Source organism: Nansenia antarctica, assembly GCF_963989245.1.
Source record: "Nansenia antarctica genome assembly, chromosome: 2".
NCBI lineage: Eukaryota > Metazoa > Chordata > Actinopteri > Argentiniformes > Microstomatidae > Nansenia > Nansenia antarctica.
The window spans coordinates 36,007,491-36,030,874 of NC_137675.1; the positions used below are offsets into that span (position 1 = coordinate 36,007,491).

The window sequence follows — 23,384 nt, forward strand, 5'->3', positions numbered from 1 at the left end:
CACCCCGGTTGAGAAACGCTGCTCTAGACTACCTGCCTCTAACCTCTAGACTACCTGCCTCTCTAACCTCTAGACTGCCTGCCTCTCTAACCTCTAGACTGCCTGCCTCTCTAACCTCTAGACTGCCTGCCTCTCTAACCTCTAGACTGCCTGCCTCTCTAACCTCTAGACTGCCTGCCTCTCTAACCTCTAACTGCCTCCCTAACCTCTAGACTACCTGCCTCTCTACAGCATACCACCTTATCTGTGAAACAGGGTGGAGACGGTGTTAATAATAGGGCGTGTTTAGCTGTGAAACAGGCTGGAGGGGGTGTTAATAATAGGGTGGAGGTGGTGTTAATAATAGGGCTAACTTGACCTTATTGATGTAGCTGCTGCTGCCAGCAGCAGAATGTATTCCTAAGATGTCTACTTCCCCCTTGTTTCTCAAAAGAAAAAATCGTTCTACTTCTACCACGACGGCTTCATACACAACTATAACATAAACATACTGCTATAGACATACTGCTATAAACATACTGCTATAGACATACTGCTATAAACATACTACTATAGACATACTGCTATAGACATACTGCTATAGACATACTGCTATAAACATACTACTATAGACATACTGCTATAGACATACTGCTATAGACATACTGCTATAGACATACTGCTATAAACATACTACTATAGACATACTGCTATAGACATACTACTATAGACATACTGCTATAAACATACTACTATAGACATACTGCTATAGACATACTGCTATAGACATACTGCTATAGACATACTGCTATAAACATACTGCTATAAACATAGTGCTATAGACATACTGCTATAAACATACTACTATAGACATACTGCTATAGACATGCTGCTATAGCAACTAGGGAGATTCTCAGGTTCAAAAAGTGGAAAGTTCTTGACTGGGGAAGTCAATCTTCAGATGCAAATCAAATTGTATGATGGTTACAGTACAGGCCTGTCATGGCATCACCATGGTTACAGTACAGGCCTGGCATGGCATCACCATGGTTACAGTACAGGCCTGGCATGGCATCACCATGGTTACAGTACAGGCCTGGCAGAGCATCACCATGGTTGTAGTACAGGCCTGGCATGGCATCACCATGGTTACAGTACAGGCCTGGCAGAGAATCACCATGGTTACAGTACAGGCCTGGCAGAGCATCACCATGGTTACAGTACAGGAGGCCCGGTAGAGCATTACCATGGTTACAGTACTGGTCTGGCAGTGTCACCATGGTTACAGTACAGGAGGCCTGGCAGCATCACCATGGTTATAGTACAGGAGGCCTGGCAGAGCATCACCATGGTTACAGTACAGGCCTGTGGCCTCGTACCTACGACCGAATCACAGCCATGCACTATAACAGCACTATAACAGTGATATTGCTTAAATATCTGCATGTATATCTGTGATGTATATCTGCATGTATATCTGTGATGTATATCTGAATGTATATCTGTGATGTATATCTGCATGTATATCTGTGATGTATATCTGAATGTATATCTGCATGTATACCTTCATGTATATCTGCATGTACATCTGTGATGTATATCTGCATGTATATCTGTGATGTATATCTGAATGTATATCTTCATGTATATCTGCATGTACATCTGTGATGTATATCTGCATGTATATCTGTGATGTATATCTGCATGTATATCTGCATGTATATCTGTGATGTATATCTGCATGTACTGTATATGTTACGGTACATGTGGGAAGACGGTACATGTGGGAAAACTAGGGTTAGGGTTAGCGTTGATTTGGTACATGCTGGCATGTCTAACCCTAACCCTACCCCTAACACTAACCCTAACCCTAGTTTTCCCACATGTACCGTCTTCCCACATGTACCGTAACATATATGTGATGTATATCTGCATGTATATCTGCATGTATATCTGTGATGTATATCTGCATGTATATCTGTGATGTATATCTGTGATGTATATCTGCATGTATATCTGTGATGTATATCTGCATGTATATCTGCATGTATATCTGTGATGTATATCTGTGATGTATATCTGTGATGTATATCTGCATGTATATCTGCATGTATATCTTTGATGTATATCTGCATGTATATATGTGATGTATATCTGTGATGTATATCTATGATGTTGTGTTTTCTGCTGCCTACCTGATGTGTCCCTGGAGCTACGCAGGGTTGTTCTCCCGGCCTCTTTGGCCTCCTCTCTCTTCTGGCTGCGTTTCTTCTCTCTCCTCCCCTCCTTCCTCTTCCTCCCCTCCTTCCTCTTCATCATGGCCCACATCTTGTCCAGGTCCAGGGTGCTCTCGGAGCCTGCCAGCCCCTCAGAGTTGCTGAAGACGTTCTCGAAGAGCCGCAGATGCCCCTCCAGGCCTCTCCTCAGCCGGGCCACTTCAGCCTGCAGTTTGGCGTCCGCGCCACCGGATGGCGCCTCTTTACTGCTGCTGCTGCTGCTGCTGTTGTTGTTGTTGTTGTTGTTGTTGGTGGTGTTGGTGTTGGTGTTGCAGTTGGCAGGGTTAGGGTTGTTACACGGCCTCTCGTCTAACCTGCGCACCTGCACCCTCAGCTCCTCCACGGCCTTCTCTAAACCCCACAACAGGTCGCTGTCTGAGTAGTCTGGGCGGTCGTCAGAGGCCCTGGGGTGGGGGGGGTGGCCCCTCCTGCGGTCCCCGCTCCTCCTCTCCAGACCCCTGGAGGGTTGGTCCGCCGCGGGGGTCTCCTCCTCGGCCTCGGAGGCGGCAGCAGCCTCTGTCAGGAGGGAGGCCAGGCGGAGGTCGTGGTCCCTGAGGCGCCCCTGCAGGTCTCGGACGCTCTCCTGCAGCGCCGGGACGGAGTGGGCCTTCTGCCTCTGGACGGGCCAGTCCAGGAAGTCCAGCACCTCCTCCCCCAGCAGCCGCTCCAGCACGTCTGTGTGGCGGATGGCGTCCTGCAGCAGGGAGGAGAAGGAGCCGGAGAGGTGGCGCATCTCGCCGGCCAGCCGGACGTCTTCCTCCTGCAGGGCGTGGACGTCCCTCTGGCCCCCCAGCAGCAAGGCCGTCAGCTGGGACACGTTGCGGTGGAGGGTCCTGCTCCGGTCCTGCTCGAAGGCCAGGGACTCCTTGACCTGCTGGAGGCCCTGGTGGAGGTCCTCCATGGAGGGTCCCCACCCCACCTCCCCACCCCAGTGGTCTGAACCGCCGGCCTCGGGCAGGCCCAGGCCCCCCACCCCCTCCAGGGCCAGGCGGTAGTCTTTGGCCAGCTCGGTCACGTTGGCCAGCGCGCGCTCCAGGTGGGAGACGGTCGTGGAGAAGAAGCCCTTGTCGCAGTCACAGCTGCCGCCGCTGGTGTTCCTGGACCGCTGGTCGTAGATCTGCGTGTACAGGTAGTCCACGTCCGACCCCACCTCCTGCAGCTGCAGCGTCAGGTTGCTGTCCAGCTCTCGGAGGCGGCTCAGCACCGCCACTTTGGCCGCCTCCACCTCCAGGCCGATCTCCATGAAGAGGATCTGAGTGTTCCTGCCCGCCTGCGTGAGGTTCTGCTCCAGCTGGCGGCAGCCGCTCTTCAGGTCCTTCATGTCCTCAACCAGGCTGCTGACCCTAACAGTGCTGTCATCCACCTGAGATTACATGACATTACATGACATTACATGACATTACACTACACTACATTACATGACATTCCATTACACTACATGACATGACGTTTTTCTGGAGGGACTGACAGATGTATAAATTAAGGTTATATCAAAGGAGGCTAAATTATGGTATGTGCAAAGGTAGTATATGTAAACAGCAGTACTGCAAAGGGTAATTGAGTGTTCACATTGACCAGGGGTGTGTGCAACCAGCAGTAGTGCAAAGGCTAAATTGGATTGATGGGGGAGGGGGGGGGGGCGGCGGGGATACCTTTTCCTGCTGGCGGGCGAGGTCCTGGTCTGTGGGCTGCTGGGCCTGGCTGGGCGGTCTCTGCTCCCCTGGATGGTGTGTGGGCTCCCTCTGCTGCAGCTGCTCAGCCAGGCGCTCCTGGTCCATCTTCATATCTGAGAGGGTTGTGTTCATGGTCTGCAGATTGACCTGTCCAGGAAACACATGTGATAGATGAATAATCCTGTATGTTTTTACTATTTTATTATTGTTCATGTTTATCTTGTGTCCTTGTTGCTGTTGTTGTGATGATGGTTGGTGTTGTGATGATGGTTGTTGTTGTGATGATGGTTGTTGTTGTGATGATGGTTGTTGTTGTGATGATGGTTGTTGTTGTGATGATGGTTGTTGTTGTGATGATGGTTGGTGTTGTGATGATGGTTGTTGTTGTGATGATGGTTGTTGTTGTTGTGATGGTTGTTGTTGTGATGATGGTTGGTGTTGTGATGATGGTTGTTGTTGTGATGATGGTTGTTGTTGTGATGATGGTTGTTGTTGTGATGATGGTTGTTGTTGTGATGATGGTTGGTGTTGTGATGATGGTTGTTGTTGTGATGATGGTTGGTGTTGTGATGATGGTTGGTGTTGTGATGATGGTTGGTGTTGTGATGATGGTTGTTGTTGTTGTGATGGTTGTTGTTGTGATGATGGTTGGTGTTGTGATGATGGTTGTTGTTGTTGTGATGGTTGTTGTTGTGATGATGGTTGTTGTTGTGATGATGGTTGTTGTTGTTGTGATGGTTGTTGTTGTGATGATGGTTGTTGTTGTGATGATGGTTGTTGTTGTGATGTGCTGCTACTGACACACAAAGACCACTGTCTTGTAAGTTAGTCTGCCTCCTACACAGAAAAACTGCAAAATTATACTATCTTATCCTGATGTGATTTTGAAAATGTAAGGATACTGGGTGGTAGAACGCACATATCTAGGAAAGGTCATGAAAGGAGGGTCCTGAAATGTGATCGAGTGCAAAGATATAAAAAAATGTTTACTCACATTTACTCACAACATCACAGATGGCTGTTGTAGTAACAAACCATCTATGTGGTTGTTCAGGGCCCTATTCCACTAAGCGAGATTATCTTCTAATCGGCGATAATATTCTAATATAGGTTTAGAGGTTGGTTTAGGTAATACATGCGTCAAAATTGTCTCACAGGCGGAAACTATATCCCGAACGACAGTTCCGTCAAGTGTCTTTTGGGAAATATTAGTTCCCACTTTTTACGAGATAGATAGATAGATAGTTTGACTGTGTGATAGTCTGATAGATAGATAATTTGATATTTTGAAAGTGTAATCGATCGATAGATAGATAGTTTGATTGTGTGATAGATAACTTGATATTTTGAAAGTGTGATAGATAGATAGATCGATAGATAAATAAATAAAAAAGTGTACATTAAAAAAAAAAAATAATAGGTATGTCTATCAACTTGCATTGCTGTCTTCACAGCGGTCTGGCTGGCGCAGGGGTTAAGGCAGCCAGCTAGAGTTCCGAAGGTTGCGAGTTCGAGATTTGATTTAAGTGAAGTATTTTTTATTTATTTTTGTACATTTTACCGAAGCCTTCATGCAAATCGATTTACAATAGATATATCTGTCTAAGTGAATCATCTATCCATCAGTAATCATAAGAAAAAATAATCTATGCCAAATCCAGGGTCCAGTTAGAAGAACATAATTTACTACTCAGAAAGGCTTCAAACACCATTGTAATCGTGTCAGTTCTTGTAAATTAGCCTGAACCATCATTTTATAGCCTACATACTTTTTTAGATGAGATTTTAGATTAGATTCAGACAACGAAATGCAGTAAAAAGTGTGTCAGAAGAGGGATTTGAACCACCGTCTTAAAATGACGAATAAATACTATGGCAGCGGTCGATACCACTATGCCATCGTGACAATATGACAGTTGGTAGCCTGCTGCTCATATCACCACAGTAGTAAATATTCATTTATTAAAATATGAACATATAACAATAACTGGGGCTAGTATGACCTACGTATTTAATCGGTCAGCAATTTCTTGCCAAACCATTTTCCTCGCCTTGTTAATTGCGGCAGTATTGCACTATTTTACATCATATTTTTCCGTCTTCATAAAGATCAATAAGTCGGAATGCTGCCAAAAGTAGGACCCCTGCAGAGTGGAGTATCTTCATTTCGACAGTTTGACTCTTCGGGGCTCTTTATGTCTGCGTGCACAAACAGAGTTTGAAAGGAGACATTGTGTGGACTGATGACGAGGTAGAACTGCTGCTTCATGTCACAATTCATTACAAGCTCAATAGCTTCTGCAGCACGAACGCAACAACCCTGTAAGGCTACCTATATGATACTAACACTGCACCTACCTGTATGATACTAACACTGCACCTACCTGTATGATACTAACACTGCACCTACCTGTATGGTACTAACACTGCACCTCCCTGTATGATACTAACACTGCACCTCCCTGTATGATACTAACACTGCACCTACCTGTATGATACTAACACTGCACCTACCTGTATGATACTAACACTGCACCTACCTGTATGGTACTAACACTGCACCTCCCTGTATGATACTAACACTGCACCTACCTGTATGATACTAACACTGCACCTACCTGTATGATACTAACACTGCACCTACCTGTATGATACTAACACTGCACCTACCTGTATGATACTAACACTGCACCTACCTGTATGATACTAACACTGCACCTACCTGTATGATACTAACACTGCACCTACCTGTATGATACTAACACTGCACCTACCTGTATGATACTAACACTGCACCTACCTGTATGATACTAACACTGCACCTACCTGTATGATACTAACACTGCACCTACCTGTATGATACTAACACTGCACCTACCTGTATGATACTAACACTGCACCTACCTCTATGGTACTAACACACATGACGTCAAAGATCTGTGTAACGACTGAGCATGTGTAACTAAATGCCTTCAACAGTCACTTTGAAAGGGCAGGTCATATATTTGACCAGCAATCCTCAGTACCCTCTGCTGACTCCTCTGAGGGTCTAAACCCAGCGGATTTGCCCCCTTTCACTGTTCCCTTATTCAACTTCACACCCTTCCAATTCTCGGATGTCCTTAAAGCGCTCTCATCTATTGACCCTAAAAAGGCCCCTGGGCCTGATGGATTGGATCCTCTTCTACTAAGGGCAGGTGCCTCTATCATCGCAAAGGCTGTTACCTACATCTTTAACCTTTCCCTGGATCTTAATCAAGTTCCATCAATCTGGAAAGAAGCCTTTGTCACACCGCTCTTCAAATCTGGTACACGAACAGATCTTGACAACTACAGACCTATATCTAATCTGTCTGTACTCTCGAAGATCCTGGAATCCTTAACTGCTGCCCAAGTTAAATTACATCTAGACTCTCATAACATTCTCAACGAGATGCAGTCAGGATTTCGCTCTGGGCACAGTACTATTTCTGCCACGCTTAAGGTCTTTGATGACATCAAGGAGGCGCTTGGTAGAAAAATGTCCTGTGAGTCCTTGTTTATTGACCTTTCTAAAGCGTTCGATACTGTGGACCATCCTCTGCTACTTGGATCCTTGTCGAGGGCCGGCCTTGGATCCAATGCTATTGGGTGGTTCCAGAGTTATCTATCCCAGAGAACTCAGAAGGTTAAATATGGACATTTCTTGTCGGACCCCGTCTTCATCACAAAAGGTGTTCCCCAAGGCTCTGTCCTGGGACCCTTACTTTTCTTGCTGTATATTAACAACATCTGTGACAACTTCAGCTTCTGCAAATACCATCTATATGCATGATACCGTTATCTATTCTTGCGCTGCCTCTGCTGAGGAAGCCCTCTCCAACTTGCAGGCAGACTTCAATGCCCTTCAACATGCTTTGTTTGGACTTAAACTCTGCCTCAACTCCTCAAAGACAAAGGCAATGTCTTTCACCTCCGGGAGGAAAAAGGCCAGTGCCTTTTGTTCTCCAGTCACTACACTGGATGGCATCGCTATACAGCCCGTCGACCACTACAAATACTTAGGCATTTAGCTTGACTCTCACCTCAACTTCAAACATCATGTTGATCTTCTCGCCATAAAGCTTAAGCGTACAGTGGGCTTCCTGTATAGATTTAAATCTTGCTTTTCCTTGGTTTCCAGAAAACGTCTTGTCTCCGCCCTTTTCCTTTCACAATTGGATTATGGTGATACAGTATATAGGTTTGCTTCTCTGTCCACTTTATCCAAGCTAGACCCCCTGTATCATTCGGTTCTAAGATACATCACCAATAGTGCCTTCAGGACCCATCACTGTACACTGTATAGTCTGGTTGGATGGCCATCTCTTTCTGTCAGAAGGCTCCAACACTGGTACACTCTTGTGTTTAAAATCATCTCTGGCTTCTTACCGAATTATCTGGGCCTGAAGTTTATCCCTATACCGAGTGGCTCGGGTCTCAGGTCTCGTAGATGGCTACAATACAAGGTGCCACTTATCATGAACAATGTTGGAAGGGCAAGCTTGTCTTATTATGGCCCTTGGTCTTGGAATGACCTACAGACTACTTTTAAATTAGAGGCCCTTATTTCCATAAGTATCTTCAAGCGTAGATTAAAGGATGTGGTCACCGCTCGCTGTACCTGCTTTGGTTAGACTTCTCAATGTTTTAATCACCTTGTAAATACCCCTACCATTGTTTGTCTATTGTATTGTTGCCACTGTCTTATGTCCTGTCTTGTTATCTGAACTGTTTTTTAAGCTACTATTTTGACCCTGTCTTGGCCAGGTCTCTCTTGTAAAAGAGGTTTTAATCTCAATGTGACTTCCTGGTAAAATAAAGGTTAAAAAAAAGAAAAAAAGAAAAATTAAAAAGAATTCAGTTGATTTAGCCTCTGGCCCCTCCCCACCTGGCCTCCAGGGCCTCTGGCCCCTCCTCACCTGGCCTCCAGGGCCTCTGGCCCCTCCCCTTTGGCCCCTCCCCACCATGCATATTCTCAGAGATCCACTGACCTGCAGCATCCTGTGGTTGTGTTTGATCTTGACGTCGACGTCCGTCTTTACATCGGTGAGGTTGTGCAGCATGTAGTGCAGAATGGCATGCTGGGAGTGCAGCCGCTCGTCCATTTCGGATCTCTGGGTCTCCAGTTGCCTCCTCACCTCATCGATCTGCAGGTAACTCTCCTCCAGTCTTGCCTCCAGGGCCTCTGGCCCCTCCCCCCCGCCCCGGGCCTCCCCCTGGCCCTCCCTCTTGGGGCTGCGGAGCTGGGCCACGTCCTGGGACAGCCCCCCCACCTCCCGGGAGAGGCGCTCCAGGGAGCGGTTGAAGCCGTCCAGGATGGGCTGGAGGTGGGACACGAGCAGGGCCATCATCTGCTGCACCGGGAGGGCAGAGGGGGTTTCTGGGTAGGGCTGAGCGTCCGCCTCCACGTCGTCTGTGATTGGACCTGAGCCGCAAAACCAGGAAGCGAATGACCTTACTTATGTAAAGGCCTTAAAAGGGGGCAAATTGGAACATCCATTTTTGGACTTTCTATATTGGAATTCTATATAGACATTGACTTTTGAAGAGTATAACTTCCTCATGAGCTTAGTTCAACTGTCTTACACCATCAGAACCCCAAAATATCAGTTTGTTTTAATCTATTGTTTGTGGAGCTTCATGAAAAAAAAAATGTGTTTCCACACCCTCCACTTCTCCTGTCCCCCACTCCACCCTCCACTTCTCCTGTCCCCCCCTCCACCCTCCATCTCTCCTGTCCCCCCCTCCACCCTCCACTTCTCCTGTCCCCCACTCCACCCTCCACTTCTCCTGTCCCCCCCTCCACCCTCCACTTCTCCTGTCCCCCCCTCCACCCTCCACTTCTCCTGTCCCCCCCTCCACCATCCACTTCTCCTGTCCCCCCCCTCCACCCTCCACTTCTCCTGTCCCCCCCTCCACCCTCCACTTCTCCTGTCCCCCCCTCCACCATCCACTTCTCCTGTCCCCCCCCTCCACCCTCCACTTCTCCTGTCCCCCACTCCACCCTCCACTTCTCCTGTCCCCCCCTCCACCCTCCACTTCTCCTGTCCCCCCTCCACCCTCCACTTCTCCTGTCCCCCCCTCCACCATCCACTTCTCCTGTCCCCCCCTCCACCCTCCACTTCTCCTGTCCCCCCCCTCCACCATCCACTTCTCCTGTCCCCCCCTCCACCCTCCATCTCTCCTGTCCCCCCCTCCACCATCCACTTCTCCTGTCCCCCCTTCCACCCTCCATCTCTCCTATCCCCCCTCCACCCTCCATCTCTCCTATCCCCCCCTCCACCCTCCATCTCTCCTGTCCCCCCCTCCCCTCTCCATCTCTTCTATCCCCCCCTCCACCCTCCATCTCTCCTGTCCCCCCCTCCACCATCCACATCTCCTGTCCCCCCTCCACCCTCCATCTCTCCTGTCCCCCCTCCACCCTCCATCTCTCCTGTCCCCCCCCTCCACCCTCCATCTCTCCTGTCCCCCCATCCACCCTCCACTTCTCCTGTCCCCCTCTCCACCCTCCATCTCTCCTGTCCCCCCCTCCACCCTCCATCTCTCCTGTCCCCCCCTCCACCCTCCACTTCTCCTGTCCCACCCTCCAGTTACAGGGCGACTGCTTTGTTGTTGCTTGAAGAAGATTGCAGATTGCCTCTTCTTGTTCATGCTGAACAAGGCTCCATTTTAGTAGTTTGTTCTATACACTAAAGCTTGACAGCTGTCCAGCAACAGAAACAACATCTACTCAACACTTTGAAGTGTCGCTCACGCCACCATAGATGTATATAGACTAGATCGTAGATGTAAATAGACTAGATCATAGATGTATATAGAGTAGATCATCTGAGACAAACGACAATTTGTGTAGAGCAGGGACATGTCGATGGTCACAGACCTCTGAGTTCTCTGGTACAAGTCATTCGTATCAGTTCTGGATTCTCAAGAACACTTATGAGCCCTGGTACTTGGTGTACAGACGCAGCTGTTGTTGGTTGTCTTTGCTCTGCCAGTCTGGAACACATAATTATGAAGTGTAGACCGTTCTAACCAGTGGCGGGCGGTGCATTTCACACCTAGGCCTTCAGTGATGTCCGACACATTCCTATTTCCTACCTGAATTATTCTACCTCTTAATACCATCGTTATGACGCCATGGCTCTAGAAACTAGACAGAAACACATTATAACCGGGCGTTGCATCACCTTAACATAGTCAGACAAGTACAACAGAGTTATATTAATATTTCCGAAGCATTTTTAATCAATAAATCCGCATTTACAATGAAGAGTGTTAAACTAACATCTTTAAGATCGCTACATTACCCACGTCTGTCGTCTCGTCCACCATAATAGCGACAAAGGGTGCCTTTTTAATCTCCATTTTGATCTCTTCTTCCATCACTTCAGCAATAGCAAAAATCAGGTCGTTTTGTATTTTGCCTGACGTCCCAGTAAACACTTTGTTTGTGGACAGGTGGTAATGTAAATCTGGGTTGTTTTCAGCCAGAAAAGAAAGAAGCTCAACGTAGTTTCCTCTGTTTGTGGACTTGGCGCTTTCATTGTGTCCCCTAAATGAAAGTTATTGTTTACCCAAAAACAGGACACAATCGATCAGTATTATCGATCAGTCAACGAAAGCTTTCGTTGTGGAACTCCGTTTCCCTGGCACTTTCAATAGTTTCACATCTACCGGCATAGTTCCGCATCTCAATAGTGAATATCAATAGTGCGTAGCAATAGTGCGTAGCAATAGTGCGTATCCAATCAAAAGACGTGCTGGGTGCTGACATCATTGAGCCTTACAGAAGGCGCCGTTGTTGCTTTTGCTCGCATCTACGTAGGTTTACTAGGAACGCCACAGGTTTTCTCGTTCCAATGTTAAGTTACAGCTCGAATCCGCAGCAGCGTTTAATGTGAAGGCGGGCAGATTTTTGAGCCCCCTAGCAACACATTTTGATTGGATAAAAGCTCTAACATAAAGGCCAGCCCTCCAAATCTCAATCGGAGACTGGAAGCAGCGCAACCAAGAGGAAAGCTATGAAATGAAGAGAATAGACTATGGGGAATCATTAATACATATTTGTGGAAAATATATATTAAAATAAAATGTATATTCTGATGATGTTTAGGCCAGCAGAGAAGGCCTTGCTGGCCCTGACGGCACACCACTGGTTCTAACTGCCCAGAGGGTTTACTGCTGTTGTTATCACTGCAGCCTACATCCCTCCAGATGCTAATGCTAAGCTAGCAATGAAAGAACTGCATGTTGCCGTTAGCAACCAACAAACTGCACACCCAGAAGATGCTTTCATAATTCAGAGTGACAAACTGCGGATGGAGGAGCTAGTTCCAGAGCAACTCTGACCCCCGTCGTATGTGGCAAAGCATCCAGGCCATCACAGACTACAAACCCCAAAATGCCCCCCCCCCCCCACAAGCGCCGCATCCCTACCCGACACCCTCAACCACTGCTACGCTCACTTAGACCGGGACTAGGCCTGAAACAATTCCAAATTTTTCTGGACATTCAATTGTCTCAGAAATAATTGTCATTGACAATTAGAATTGTCACTGATCCCCAAATTGCTTCCAATGAGAGGGCCGGCGACTTGCATGGTAGCTTGCCGCCATTGGTGTGTGTGTGAATGTGTATGTGAATGGATGAATGAGAGGCCATTGTAAAGCTCTTTGGAATAAGGTGCTTGCTATATAAGTGTAATACATTTACCATTTCACTGTTATGTGACCCAGATAATAACACAGCAACCTATGAAGTAAACCATGCCTCTTTATTATCATAAAATGCATTTTGTCACCCTCCACTTTCTCATACAAATTTGGAATGGCAGTTTTGGAGATGTAAGTCTTACTAGGCAACTCGTATTGGCCATCAAAAGAGCATTTGTGCATGTCTTTAAATGCTGGCTTCTCCACTGTATTGACGTCACAAATAAAAGTTGTTATTATTATTATTATTATTATTATTGAATGGCCGAATTTCTTTCGCGATGTAACGCGTCATTGCGTGCACCATTTGGAACTGTCCCGCTAATACTTCGTGCATCTGCTTAACGACTCACCAAGACCCAGTTGCCGGAAGGGACGAGCCACTGCAGCGGCACTGAGCGATTTGTTGAAGACTGCAAATTGGGTGGGATGGTGACTTTCTAGGTGTTGCTTCAGTCGTGTTCCTTTTTTCAATAAGCTCCATCTCTCTACCTTGTAGGCTACTGTGTTTGCCGAATCCGGTGTGGTCGAAAGTCGACTTGATGACGGCTACTGTACTTTAGATCTCTGATCTCTGATAGGATAACTACTCTTCTATCTCGCTACATGCGCATACATCCATTGGAAACGTGTTTGATGGATGCAAACAAAAGTAGGACCATGAATATGAACTGAAACATAAAAAAAGAAAAAGAAAGAAGCTTTGACCTCGGTTAAGAGAAAAAAACGCGATCACGTAAAATAATCGCCATTAGACGATTATTACATAATTGTTACAGGCCTAACCGGGACAACAAAGAACCAGCCACCAAAGCCCACCCCCCAGGACGACCAGCCCCTCACGCTCTCCACCACTCATGTCTACCACACACTGTCACTCTCATTTACATTACATTAACATTTTTGGCATTTAGCAGATGCCTTATTCCAAAGCGACTTGCAATCAATACATTTGACTAAGCAAGTGAATCATCAGTCCACCAGTCGTAGCAGGAAGAATAATCCAGCTCAGGCCCGGGGCCATTAGCAGTCTCTGTCGCTGCTAGCTATGTTTTATACTGTATTTTTCTATGTATTTTTGAATTTTGTAACTGTTTTTAAATTTGTTGTTGTACGGCGACCTTGAGTGCCATGAAAGGCGCCTTATAAAATAAATGTATTATTATTATTATTATTATTATTATTCTGTGATAGAAGGAGAAAAACTTCTTTTATCACCATCTTCTAAACTCTCCACCACTCATGTTTACCACGAAAGGCTACTGGCTGCGACGCCAAGGCAGCAACCATCATGCCGGTTCAAAGAAGTCTGCTGCTATACTATGTGCTGACAACCTGGCCCTCAACACCAGTAAGACCAAGGAGATCATTGTGGACTTCAGGAAAAACTAGGGGCTGCGTACTCTCCCTCATCTACATCAATGAGATGGAGGTGGAGCGTGTCTTCAGCTTCAAGTTCCTGGGTGTCCAAAAGAGGATCTTCCCTGGTCAAAAAGGCGCAGCAGCACCTATACTTCCTGAGGAGACTGTAGAAAGCCCAGCTGTCTCTCAGGATCCTGACCAACTTCTACCGCTGCACCACTGAGAGCATCCTGACCAACTGCATCACAGTGTGGTTCGGCAACTGTGCTGTGTCCGACCAGAAAGCACTGCAACGGGTGGTGAAAACCGCCCAGCACATCGTCGGCACCAAACTCCCGTCCATCGAGTCCCTCCAGTTAACCTGGTGTTGACGGAGTGCGGCAAGGGCGTTTGACCCCCTACCATCTAAGAGACTCAGGAGGTACAGGATCCTCAGGTCCCGCACCAGCAGGCTCCAGAACAGCTTCTTCCACAGAGCTGTCACTCTGTTAAACAACCCCCCCCACACACACTCTGATGAACAACATGTTGAATCTAATGTGATGTAATCTAATCTAATTTAGCCTTAGGGTTAGAACACTTATGAGAGCACTTTTGTCTCTCAGAGAATCTACACCATGTTTCGTTTCATCAACAAAACATTTGTTTCCAAAGTCATAAGCCAACAAGCCAAAAATAGTCAAACAGGCAGAGCGGAGATATTTCCAAGCACTTTGTTTTGACATTCAGTTCCCTTGTGATTTGTTATTCATGACTGGACCTCTTAGTTTACATGGAGGCCCAGTGAGTTGACCTTTGACCCTAGAGACGGACTCCTTTTAGAATGGCTGTGCCATTGGCCCAAGGGATCCTCACATCCTCCCTCAAAACTGTGTGTGTGTGTGTGTGTGTGTGTGTGTGTGTGTGTGTGTGTGTGTGTGTGTGTGTGCGTGTGTGTATGTGCAAGTGCGTGTGTGCGTCCGTGTGTGTGTGTGTGCGTGTGCATGTTGGCATATACAGTACGTATCGCAGTGGAAAACAGAGGTCTTAACTGGTCTTAACTGGTCTTAACTGTTTTTTGTGACTTGTCATCCCACCGATGCAGTTTCTGCTCGTGCTCTGAAGTGTGATCTGGGATTGGAGGGACGGCTTGTTGTCGTAGTAACAGACCTACTGTTCCTTTCCCACATGCCACTAGGAGGTGAAAGGTCAGACCCCCCCCCCCCCATCGCCATGAGAACTGTACGCAGCTGGAAGGATTGGTTACATTGTATTATTGTTATTATTATTTACAAATACCCACACTAGGAGACCCACACTAGGAGACACTAGGAGACACTAGGAGACCCACACTAGGAGACACTAGGAGACACTAGGAGACCCACACTGGGCGATCGAGCCTTTTCTGTTGCTACACCCAAGCTGAGGTACACCCTTCCACTAGCCATCCAAGCTGAGGAACACCCTTCCATCAGCCATCCAAGCTGTGGAATACCCTTCCACTAGCCATCCAAGCTGTGGAACACCCTTCCACTAGCCATCCAGCTCTGATACTCTCAACACATTCACCTTCCTACAGCATGGTCCTGATTAAACACTATTAACCCTTCCTACAGCATGGTCCTGACTTACACTATTAACCCTTCCTACAGCATGGTCCTGACTAACCCTATTAACCCTTCCTACAGCATGGTCCTGACTAACACTATTAACCCTTCTTACAGCATGGTCCTGACATTACACCAATCCTGAGATCCCTGCACTGGCTACCAATCTCTCAGAGAATTGAATTCAAAATCCTCCTAATTACATACAAATCACAAAATGGTCTTGGACCAAAATACATCAGATCTCCTCCCACCCTATATTCTCACAAGGTCCCTAAGGTCAGCTGAGACTAATCAGCTAATAATTTCAAGAGTGAAAACAAAACACGGTGCAGCAGCTTTCAGTCACGCTGCTGCAGTCCTGGAACAAACTCCCTGAAGAAATCAAACAGGCCCAAATCCTTAACATATTTAAATTTAAGTTAAAAACCTTTATGTTTTGCAGCAGTTCTGATTAAACACAAACAGTTCTATCAATGTCTTTTTTCCATGAACTATTGTAAATGTTTTATCTATTTACTTATTATATTTGCTTTTATTCATTGTAATTTTTATTTTCTTACACTAACACTATTAACCCTTCCTACAGCATGGTCCTGACTAACACATATTTGTTATTTTTTTGTATTTTTCAGTTAGTTTCTGTCCTTTAGTCTAGATGGTCTACACTTAGACAGTCTCTGTATGTTAGTCTAGATTAGCGGTTCCCAAACTTTTTCAATCAGGCCCCCCTTGGGTAATTGGAAATATTTTCGAGCCCCCCCTAACCCGGTCCCCACCTAGATTGATATAATTAATTGTATAAAGTTGTACAAACATTACATTTTCTCTTCTAATAATAACAAGACACATATATCCAACTATAGTTTTATATTTTATTATGGGTTGAAAAGGAACATAAGTGCTTGGCAAATGATCCTGTGCCACTGAAATATTCAACATATCAACATTAACTAATTTCTACTGCATCACTATTCTTACTCTACACATTCCTATCACAATTACGATCAATGACTTGTGTGTGCTTGCTTTGCCTTGCAAATCTTCTCAAAGCGGGGTTGTTGTTTTGAGACTGCCACTCTCAGTTCATTCTCAATGTTCAACTTCGACCTGTATTTGCTTTTGATAGCAGCAACAGCAGAAAAGCCTATCTCACACAGGTACGATGTTGCAAAAGGCAGCAGTATTCCCACAGTTTTTATTTTATTTTTATTTTTATTTCTGCGCCCCCCCTGCAGTACCCCCGCGCCCCACTAGGGGGGGCGCGCCCCACAGTTTGGGAAACGCTGGTCTAGATGGTCTACACTCAGACAGTCTCTGTATGTTAGTCTAGATGGTCTACACTCAGACAGTCTCTGTATGTTAGTCTCGATCAGGGGTCGGCAACCTATGGCACGCGTGCCAGCAGTGGCACGCGACAGCTTAAACAGTGGCACGCGACAGCTAATCAATGGCACGCAAGCAATAAGTGCGAGAATGGGAGAATGTTTTTTTATTTTTTTATGTTGGCCGCGTTCGTAAATTCGCGCACACTGGGTTCAACGTCACAATGGGACCAAGTAATTTGATTGGACTAGAGGCAGTCTCAGGGACGCTCCGGCGCTCTCAGGGCGAATTTACGAATGCAGCCCTAGTCTCTCATCCACTCCACGAGAGTCGTATTCTGGCGCCAATTTTCAAAGTAAAATTCTGAATTCGATTCGATACAAAGTGTTACTGTTAAGCACACAGAACGACAGTTGATATTATAAAAACAGCCAGGGTAGCATTAGCATGGCAGGCCTGAAAGTAAAACTTCGTGAATTCCAGCCTTCGTGGACAGAAGAGTGGGGTTTTGTGTCCCAGAAAGACCGTGCTGTATGTGTCCTATGTCACGAAAATGTTGTTTGCCGAACTTCAAGCGTTAAACGGCATTTTGAGACCAAACATCAGAAGTCGTTCAAGGATGAAGCAGACAAGGCCGAATCAATAAGACGTGCTTTGTCAAGGTATGGGAAGCAGGCCAGCACCTTTAAAGCATTTGCCACTGCTAAAAATCACGCAACTGAAGCAAGCTTTCGCATTGCTCATTGCATTGCAAAACGTGGAAAGCCATTCACTGATGGAGAATATATTAAGGAGGCTTTCCTCTGTAGCTCAGATGTTTTTGTTTGAAGGCTTATCAAACAAAGACACAATAAAATCAAGAATAAAAGACATCCCAGTGTCAGCCAGAAGTGTGGAACGAAGAATAGGAGAAATGGCAGAAAACGTGAAAGCGCAGCAGACCGCTGGTTTGAAAGATGCGACAGTGTTTAGCCTCGCACTTGATGAGAGCGTAGATGTGAATGACATGCCACGTCTGGCTGTCATAGCAAGATACTGTGATTCTGCTGTAAGGGAGGAGCTCTGCTGCCTAAAACCAATGCCAGAAACAACAAAAGGTGAGGACATCGCTAAAGTTCTTATCGAGCATTTTGTGGAGCGAGGGATTGACATTAGCAGGATTTTTGCAGTGACAACAGATGGTGCCCCTGCCATGGTCGGGAAACAGAGGGGAGCGGTTGCATTAATTGAGGAACGAGTTGGTCACCCCATTATGAAACTCCACTGCATCATACACCAAGAAAACTTATGTGCAAAGATGTCAAAGTCTGATCTTAATGAGGTTATGGCTACAGTGGTGAAGGTTGTTAACTTCATAGTTAAGCGATCTGCACTGACACACCGGCAGTTTCAGTCCCTGCTTGAAGAAATGGACTGCGTCTACAAGGATCTCCCTCTCCACTCTGCGGTTAGGTGGCTAAGCTGTGGGAAAGTTTTGGACCGGTTTGTCGGCTGCTTTGATGCCATAAAGGCCTTCCTGGCTGAAAAAGGCCAAGACTATCCAGAACTCGAGGACAATAAGTGGGTTGTGAAACTCATGTTCCTCGCAGATATTACTGGACACCTGAACGAGCCAGACAAATCTCCGTCTGCAAGGTATGTATGTATCGTAATGTGTATGTGTGTTTAAAAAAAAAAAAATCAAGTCTAGTTTTTATTTCTATTAATATAACTAAAATGTTTTACATCTAGTTTTAGTTGTTAGTTTAGTTTTAGTTAACTATAATAATATTGTTGTGTGTGTGTGCGTGAGCGTGCAAGTGCAACGTGCAACAATAAGTCTTATCTTATTTTATCTTCAGGTGCGGGCCAAACAGTTCTGGATATGTACGAGACATGGGCGGCTTTTGTGGGAAAGCTGGCAGTTCTTTCAAGGGACGTCGCTACCTCCACTTTCCGCTACTTCGGACACTTACGGGAGCTGTCAGTGAAGCACAGCATCAGCACCACTGAAATATGCGAATACATCAGAATGCTTGAGTCGGAGTTCAAAACACGCTTTCAGGAGTTTCAGAAGTATGGGCCCATGTTCTCTTTCCTGATAAAACCAGACAGCTTTGATGGACATGAACTGGATTCATCTCTGCTGGACTGGATGGACACACAGGACATGACAATGCAGCTGATTGAGATGAAGAGTTCATCATTGTGGATGTCCAAGTTTGCAGAGCTACGCAAAGAGTTGGAAACCACCGAAGGGTGTTTAAAAAGCTAGGCGCTCTACACTCAGAAAAGGCCACGGGCCATGACAATATTCCAGCCAAATTTCTAAAAGACTCAGCTGCCTCCATTACCCCAATCATCACCCACATAATAAACCTCTCCATCAAACAGGGACACGTCCCCCTTGACTTTAAAATAGCAAGGGTAACCCCACTGTATAAAAAAGGAAGCAAATTAGACCCAGGCAACTACCGACCTGTTTCTATTCTTAATTCCATCTCGAAACTTATGGAAAAAATAGTTTATGAACAGGTCGATAGGTACCTTACTGTAGCCAGGGAGTAGCTGAAAGGACTGTATAATTTAGGAAGGGGCTGGCTATCTAACTAACTCTAAAGCTAAATAGGCAGTGTAGGAGGATACAGGCAGGGGGCGCCAGCAAACCGTTAGACTAGCAGTTACTATCGTTAGCATTAGCACGGAATTAGCATTAGCATGGAATTAGCATTAGCATGGAATTAGCATTAGCATGGAATTAGCATTAGCATTAGCCTTGTAATTAGCATTAGCCTACAAACAACTAACACACGGTAACAGTATCACATATGAACAACACATTTATTTACAGAACTGATGTATACATCCCCAGGTATATACATTCCCTCCCCGCCGGCCACACACACACTCAATCACTCACTCATAGTCTCTGGCCTGAACAGGCTTATAGTCCAGGGCTGTGGTGCGCGTTGAGGCCTGGTTGCATGGCATGTGCGTCGATGAAGGTAGCAGACGAAAGGGGGGGGTGACGTAGCAACGCGGAGGGAAAGGGCCGTCTTCGTGGTCCACAACGAGGTGAAGGGCCCAGGTCCGGTGGTCCGCGTCGAAGCTCCGATGGAGTCAGTGTTCGGTCGCAGTCCGCTCGTGGAGGCGACGATTAGGTCCAGTTGGCGTCTCGCTTGGTCCAACGTTGAACAGCCGGCTGCTGGCAAGGCGGTCCAACGGGAACACAACTAAACGGGCTACAGTGGTACACTCAATAATCGCTTTCCTGGCGTCTTCAGCTGCTGCACGGTGTGCGGGTTGCTGAATCCGCCATCTTAGATTGGCTTCTAGTTACTCTCTCTCGTTTGGTCTCTCTCTCTCTGATTCTCATCACACACTGACTCGCGGACTACTTCCGTCTCTTATATATACACCACCGAACCTAACATCCGGGTCACGGACTCCCCCGGATATACTACGTCATCAAACATATACATAAACAGTACAATAATAATACATACTTCACGAAACGTATAGAAATAGTATGGAAAATAAGAAAGGAAATAACAGGGGCAAAAAAGGGCTGGTTTGGGGAAACTAAACTGGCACTAAACTGTGGGCCTTCACAACACTTACCGAAAAAAATCTGATGTATGAATTTCAATCAGGATTCAGAACATCCCATTCCACTGACACATGCCTTCTCTATTTGAACGACCACATCAACCATGAGGTGGACTCGGGCAAGTACTGCGGCATGGTCATGCTGGACCTCCAGAAGGCCTTCGACACAGTAGATCACCACATATTGTTAGATAAACTGAAAGCAATTGGGTTCGATAGAACATCGGTGAGCTGGATGCAATCCTACTTAGAGGGGAGGGAACAGGTGGTTAGTGTGAACGGAACACTGTCCCCCCCCCTCCCAGTGACCTGCGGCGTTCCACAAGGAAGCATATTGGGACCTTTACTGTTCCTAATATATGTGAATGACATGTCATCAGCATGTAATTGCAATTTGTTCCTGTTCGCGGATGACTCGGCTCTGCTGGTCTCTGACAGGGACATATTGCAGGTGGAAAAAGCGCTAAGCACTGAACTGAGTAGAATCTGCATCTGGCTAGCTGACAATAAACTATCAATACACCTAGGTAAAACTGAAACCATCCTATATGGATCCCCATCTAAACTCAGAAAGGCTGTACATTTTAAAATAAAAGTGGGTAACATTAATATCACAAGAAAAGAGGATATTACATACCTGGGCTCCATCTTAGAGGCAAATCTTTCCGGATATAAAATGGCAGCAAAGGTAATCAAAAAAGTGAACCATAAAACTAGATTCTTGTACAGGATATCCTCACAGTCAGTAAAAACACACTGAGGACCCTATCAGGAGCTCTCATTCAATGTCACTTCGACTATGCCGTAACATCATGGTACTATAGAACCACAAAGGCCCATAAAACAAGACTCCAGACAGCCCAAAATAAACTGGTTAGGCTTCTGCTAGGCCTCAACCCTAGGACACATCTAACCGCTGCTCATTTTTTGAGCCTTGATTGGCTACGAGTAGTTGACAGAGTGCAGCAGCTTGCACTGGGCCTAGTCTTCAAGATACGCTACACCACAAAGACACCCAAGTACCTGTCAACATACTTCCAAAAAGTGAACAACGTCCACACTTACAACACCAGAGGAAGCTCCACGAACCACGTTCAACCGCGTTGCACCACAAACAAGGGTTTAAACTCGTTTGCAAACTATGCAGTAAAGATGTGGAATGCCCTTCCTATAATCTTAAAGGAGTGCAAAACACTGCCCACCTTCAAAACCACTCTCAAAAAACATTTACAGGAGGCTGCAATCCGTAACTGGACCCTCTAAAACAAAAATCAGATTAAAAGACCCGAACTACCCACTATACATACTTTGTGTTTTGTCCCCCGCCCCCACCTGTGGTGTATGTCCCCACCTGTCCTACCCGCTGTACATACCTTATGTTTTGTTGTATTGTTCTTCCCATGATGGATGTACGTTTATCTTGTAGATAGTAATAGTTATTTGTCTGTATTATCATGTAGATAGTACTAGTTCTTTTCTTATGTCTGTCTTACATGTAACGATGAATTGAAAATCAAGGACCCCAATTGAAATAAGCCAGTGGCTTTCTTGGGTTTTTATCCTCTTAGTTTGACCTTGTATGTAATATGTACTTTCATGTACCTACTTCTGCAAACATTCTAATAAAGTTTTCAATCAATCAATCAATCAATCACGGATCCCGCATCGCCACCTGCTGGATGTCTGTACCTGAGAAGTTCAGCTGTCTCAGGAACATTGCACTGGCTTTGCTGACAGTCTTCGGATCAACCTATCTGTGTGAGCAGATATTCTCACACATGAAGAGCGTGCTGAGCCTCTCACGCAGCCGTCTGACAACTGACCACTCCGAAGCTTGTGTGTTACTTAAAGTGACCAAGTACCACCCCCAGATAATGGAGTTGAGCAAAGGAAAACAGGGCCAGGGATCACATTGATTGTTAGGACTGTTTACATCGCTTTGCATACATAGCTCTTTCCCCCCCTTGGTGGATTTTTTTAGCCAAATCAGTTGTGCAATAGTACATTTTGGTGAGTTGTTTCTATACAATTGACTTATATGACATTAAGGTAATGAATAAAGGAGACAACTACAGTATGTAGGTGGTAATCCACATCGTTCCTAGCAGGCAGACTGGTTCAATCTCCTTAGAAACAAAACATTACAGATTTAGCTATTCTCAACTCTAAATTAACTGCACTGTTAAAACACTAGTATTGTGAGACCTCACCTGTGTCCCTGTACTTGTCTCTGCTGCCCTTTGACCAAAAAAGGTCTTTATGTCCATTTTCCTTTTTTTCCCTGGCATATTTTTGTTACAGCTCACCTACTAAAAGTGAGACGATTGACAATATCAAAACATGCTTGCACACACATATAACTTACACACAAGTTAGTTTTACTGGCCCCAATTTGGTACAATTATTACTGAAATTATTGAGAAAAGAGACATTGTTGACATACGTAAACTAGCTGTTGTAATCTTTAATGTTCGCCAACTAGCGACGTTAGGTCCGTTTTTTCACTAAAATAACATTAGAACATGTTTGACAGAACATGACATGAACTTGTTCATTAATATATTAAATTTGAACCAACAGTATTATGGCGTTTATACAGTTTGTTCAACCCACCTGAATGAACGAGAATCATGGGCAAGATTTTAACATTAACGTTACTTGTGGCTTGTTTATTGAGGAACCGATGTCCCGCTCCACCAGTGTTGCCAGATTGGGCTACTTTTGGTCACACTGGACGGGTGAATTTGGCAGCTTTTAGACTGGTTGGGCTGGAAATTGTCATAGATTGCCATACCAAAACAATGTCTATCGAGACACAGAGAGTGAGCCACGCACTTTTAATGAATGGATTAAAGAGCCGCA

General features: G+C 45.7%; 1 protein-coding gene across 1 annotated transcript in view; it reads right to left on the reverse strand.

Moving 5' to 3' along the window:
• The window catches only part of mmrn2a (multimerin 2a), a gene marked incomplete at both ends in the record, with an annotated part of 41,417 nt that overhangs the window by 3,778 nt on the left and 14,255 nt on the right, over positions 1-23,384 (reverse strand). Inside the window, 4 exons of the mRNA XM_080523013.1 lie at positions 2,175-2,479; positions 2,570-3,618; positions 3,908-4,075; positions 8,869-9,374. Of these exons, the coding sequence (XP_080379139.1) occupies positions 2,175-2,479; positions 2,570-3,618; positions 3,908-4,075; positions 8,869-9,374 (2,028 nt within the window). The remainder of the gene's footprint in view (positions 1-2,174; positions 2,480-2,569; positions 3,619-3,907; positions 4,076-8,868; positions 9,375-23,384) is intronic.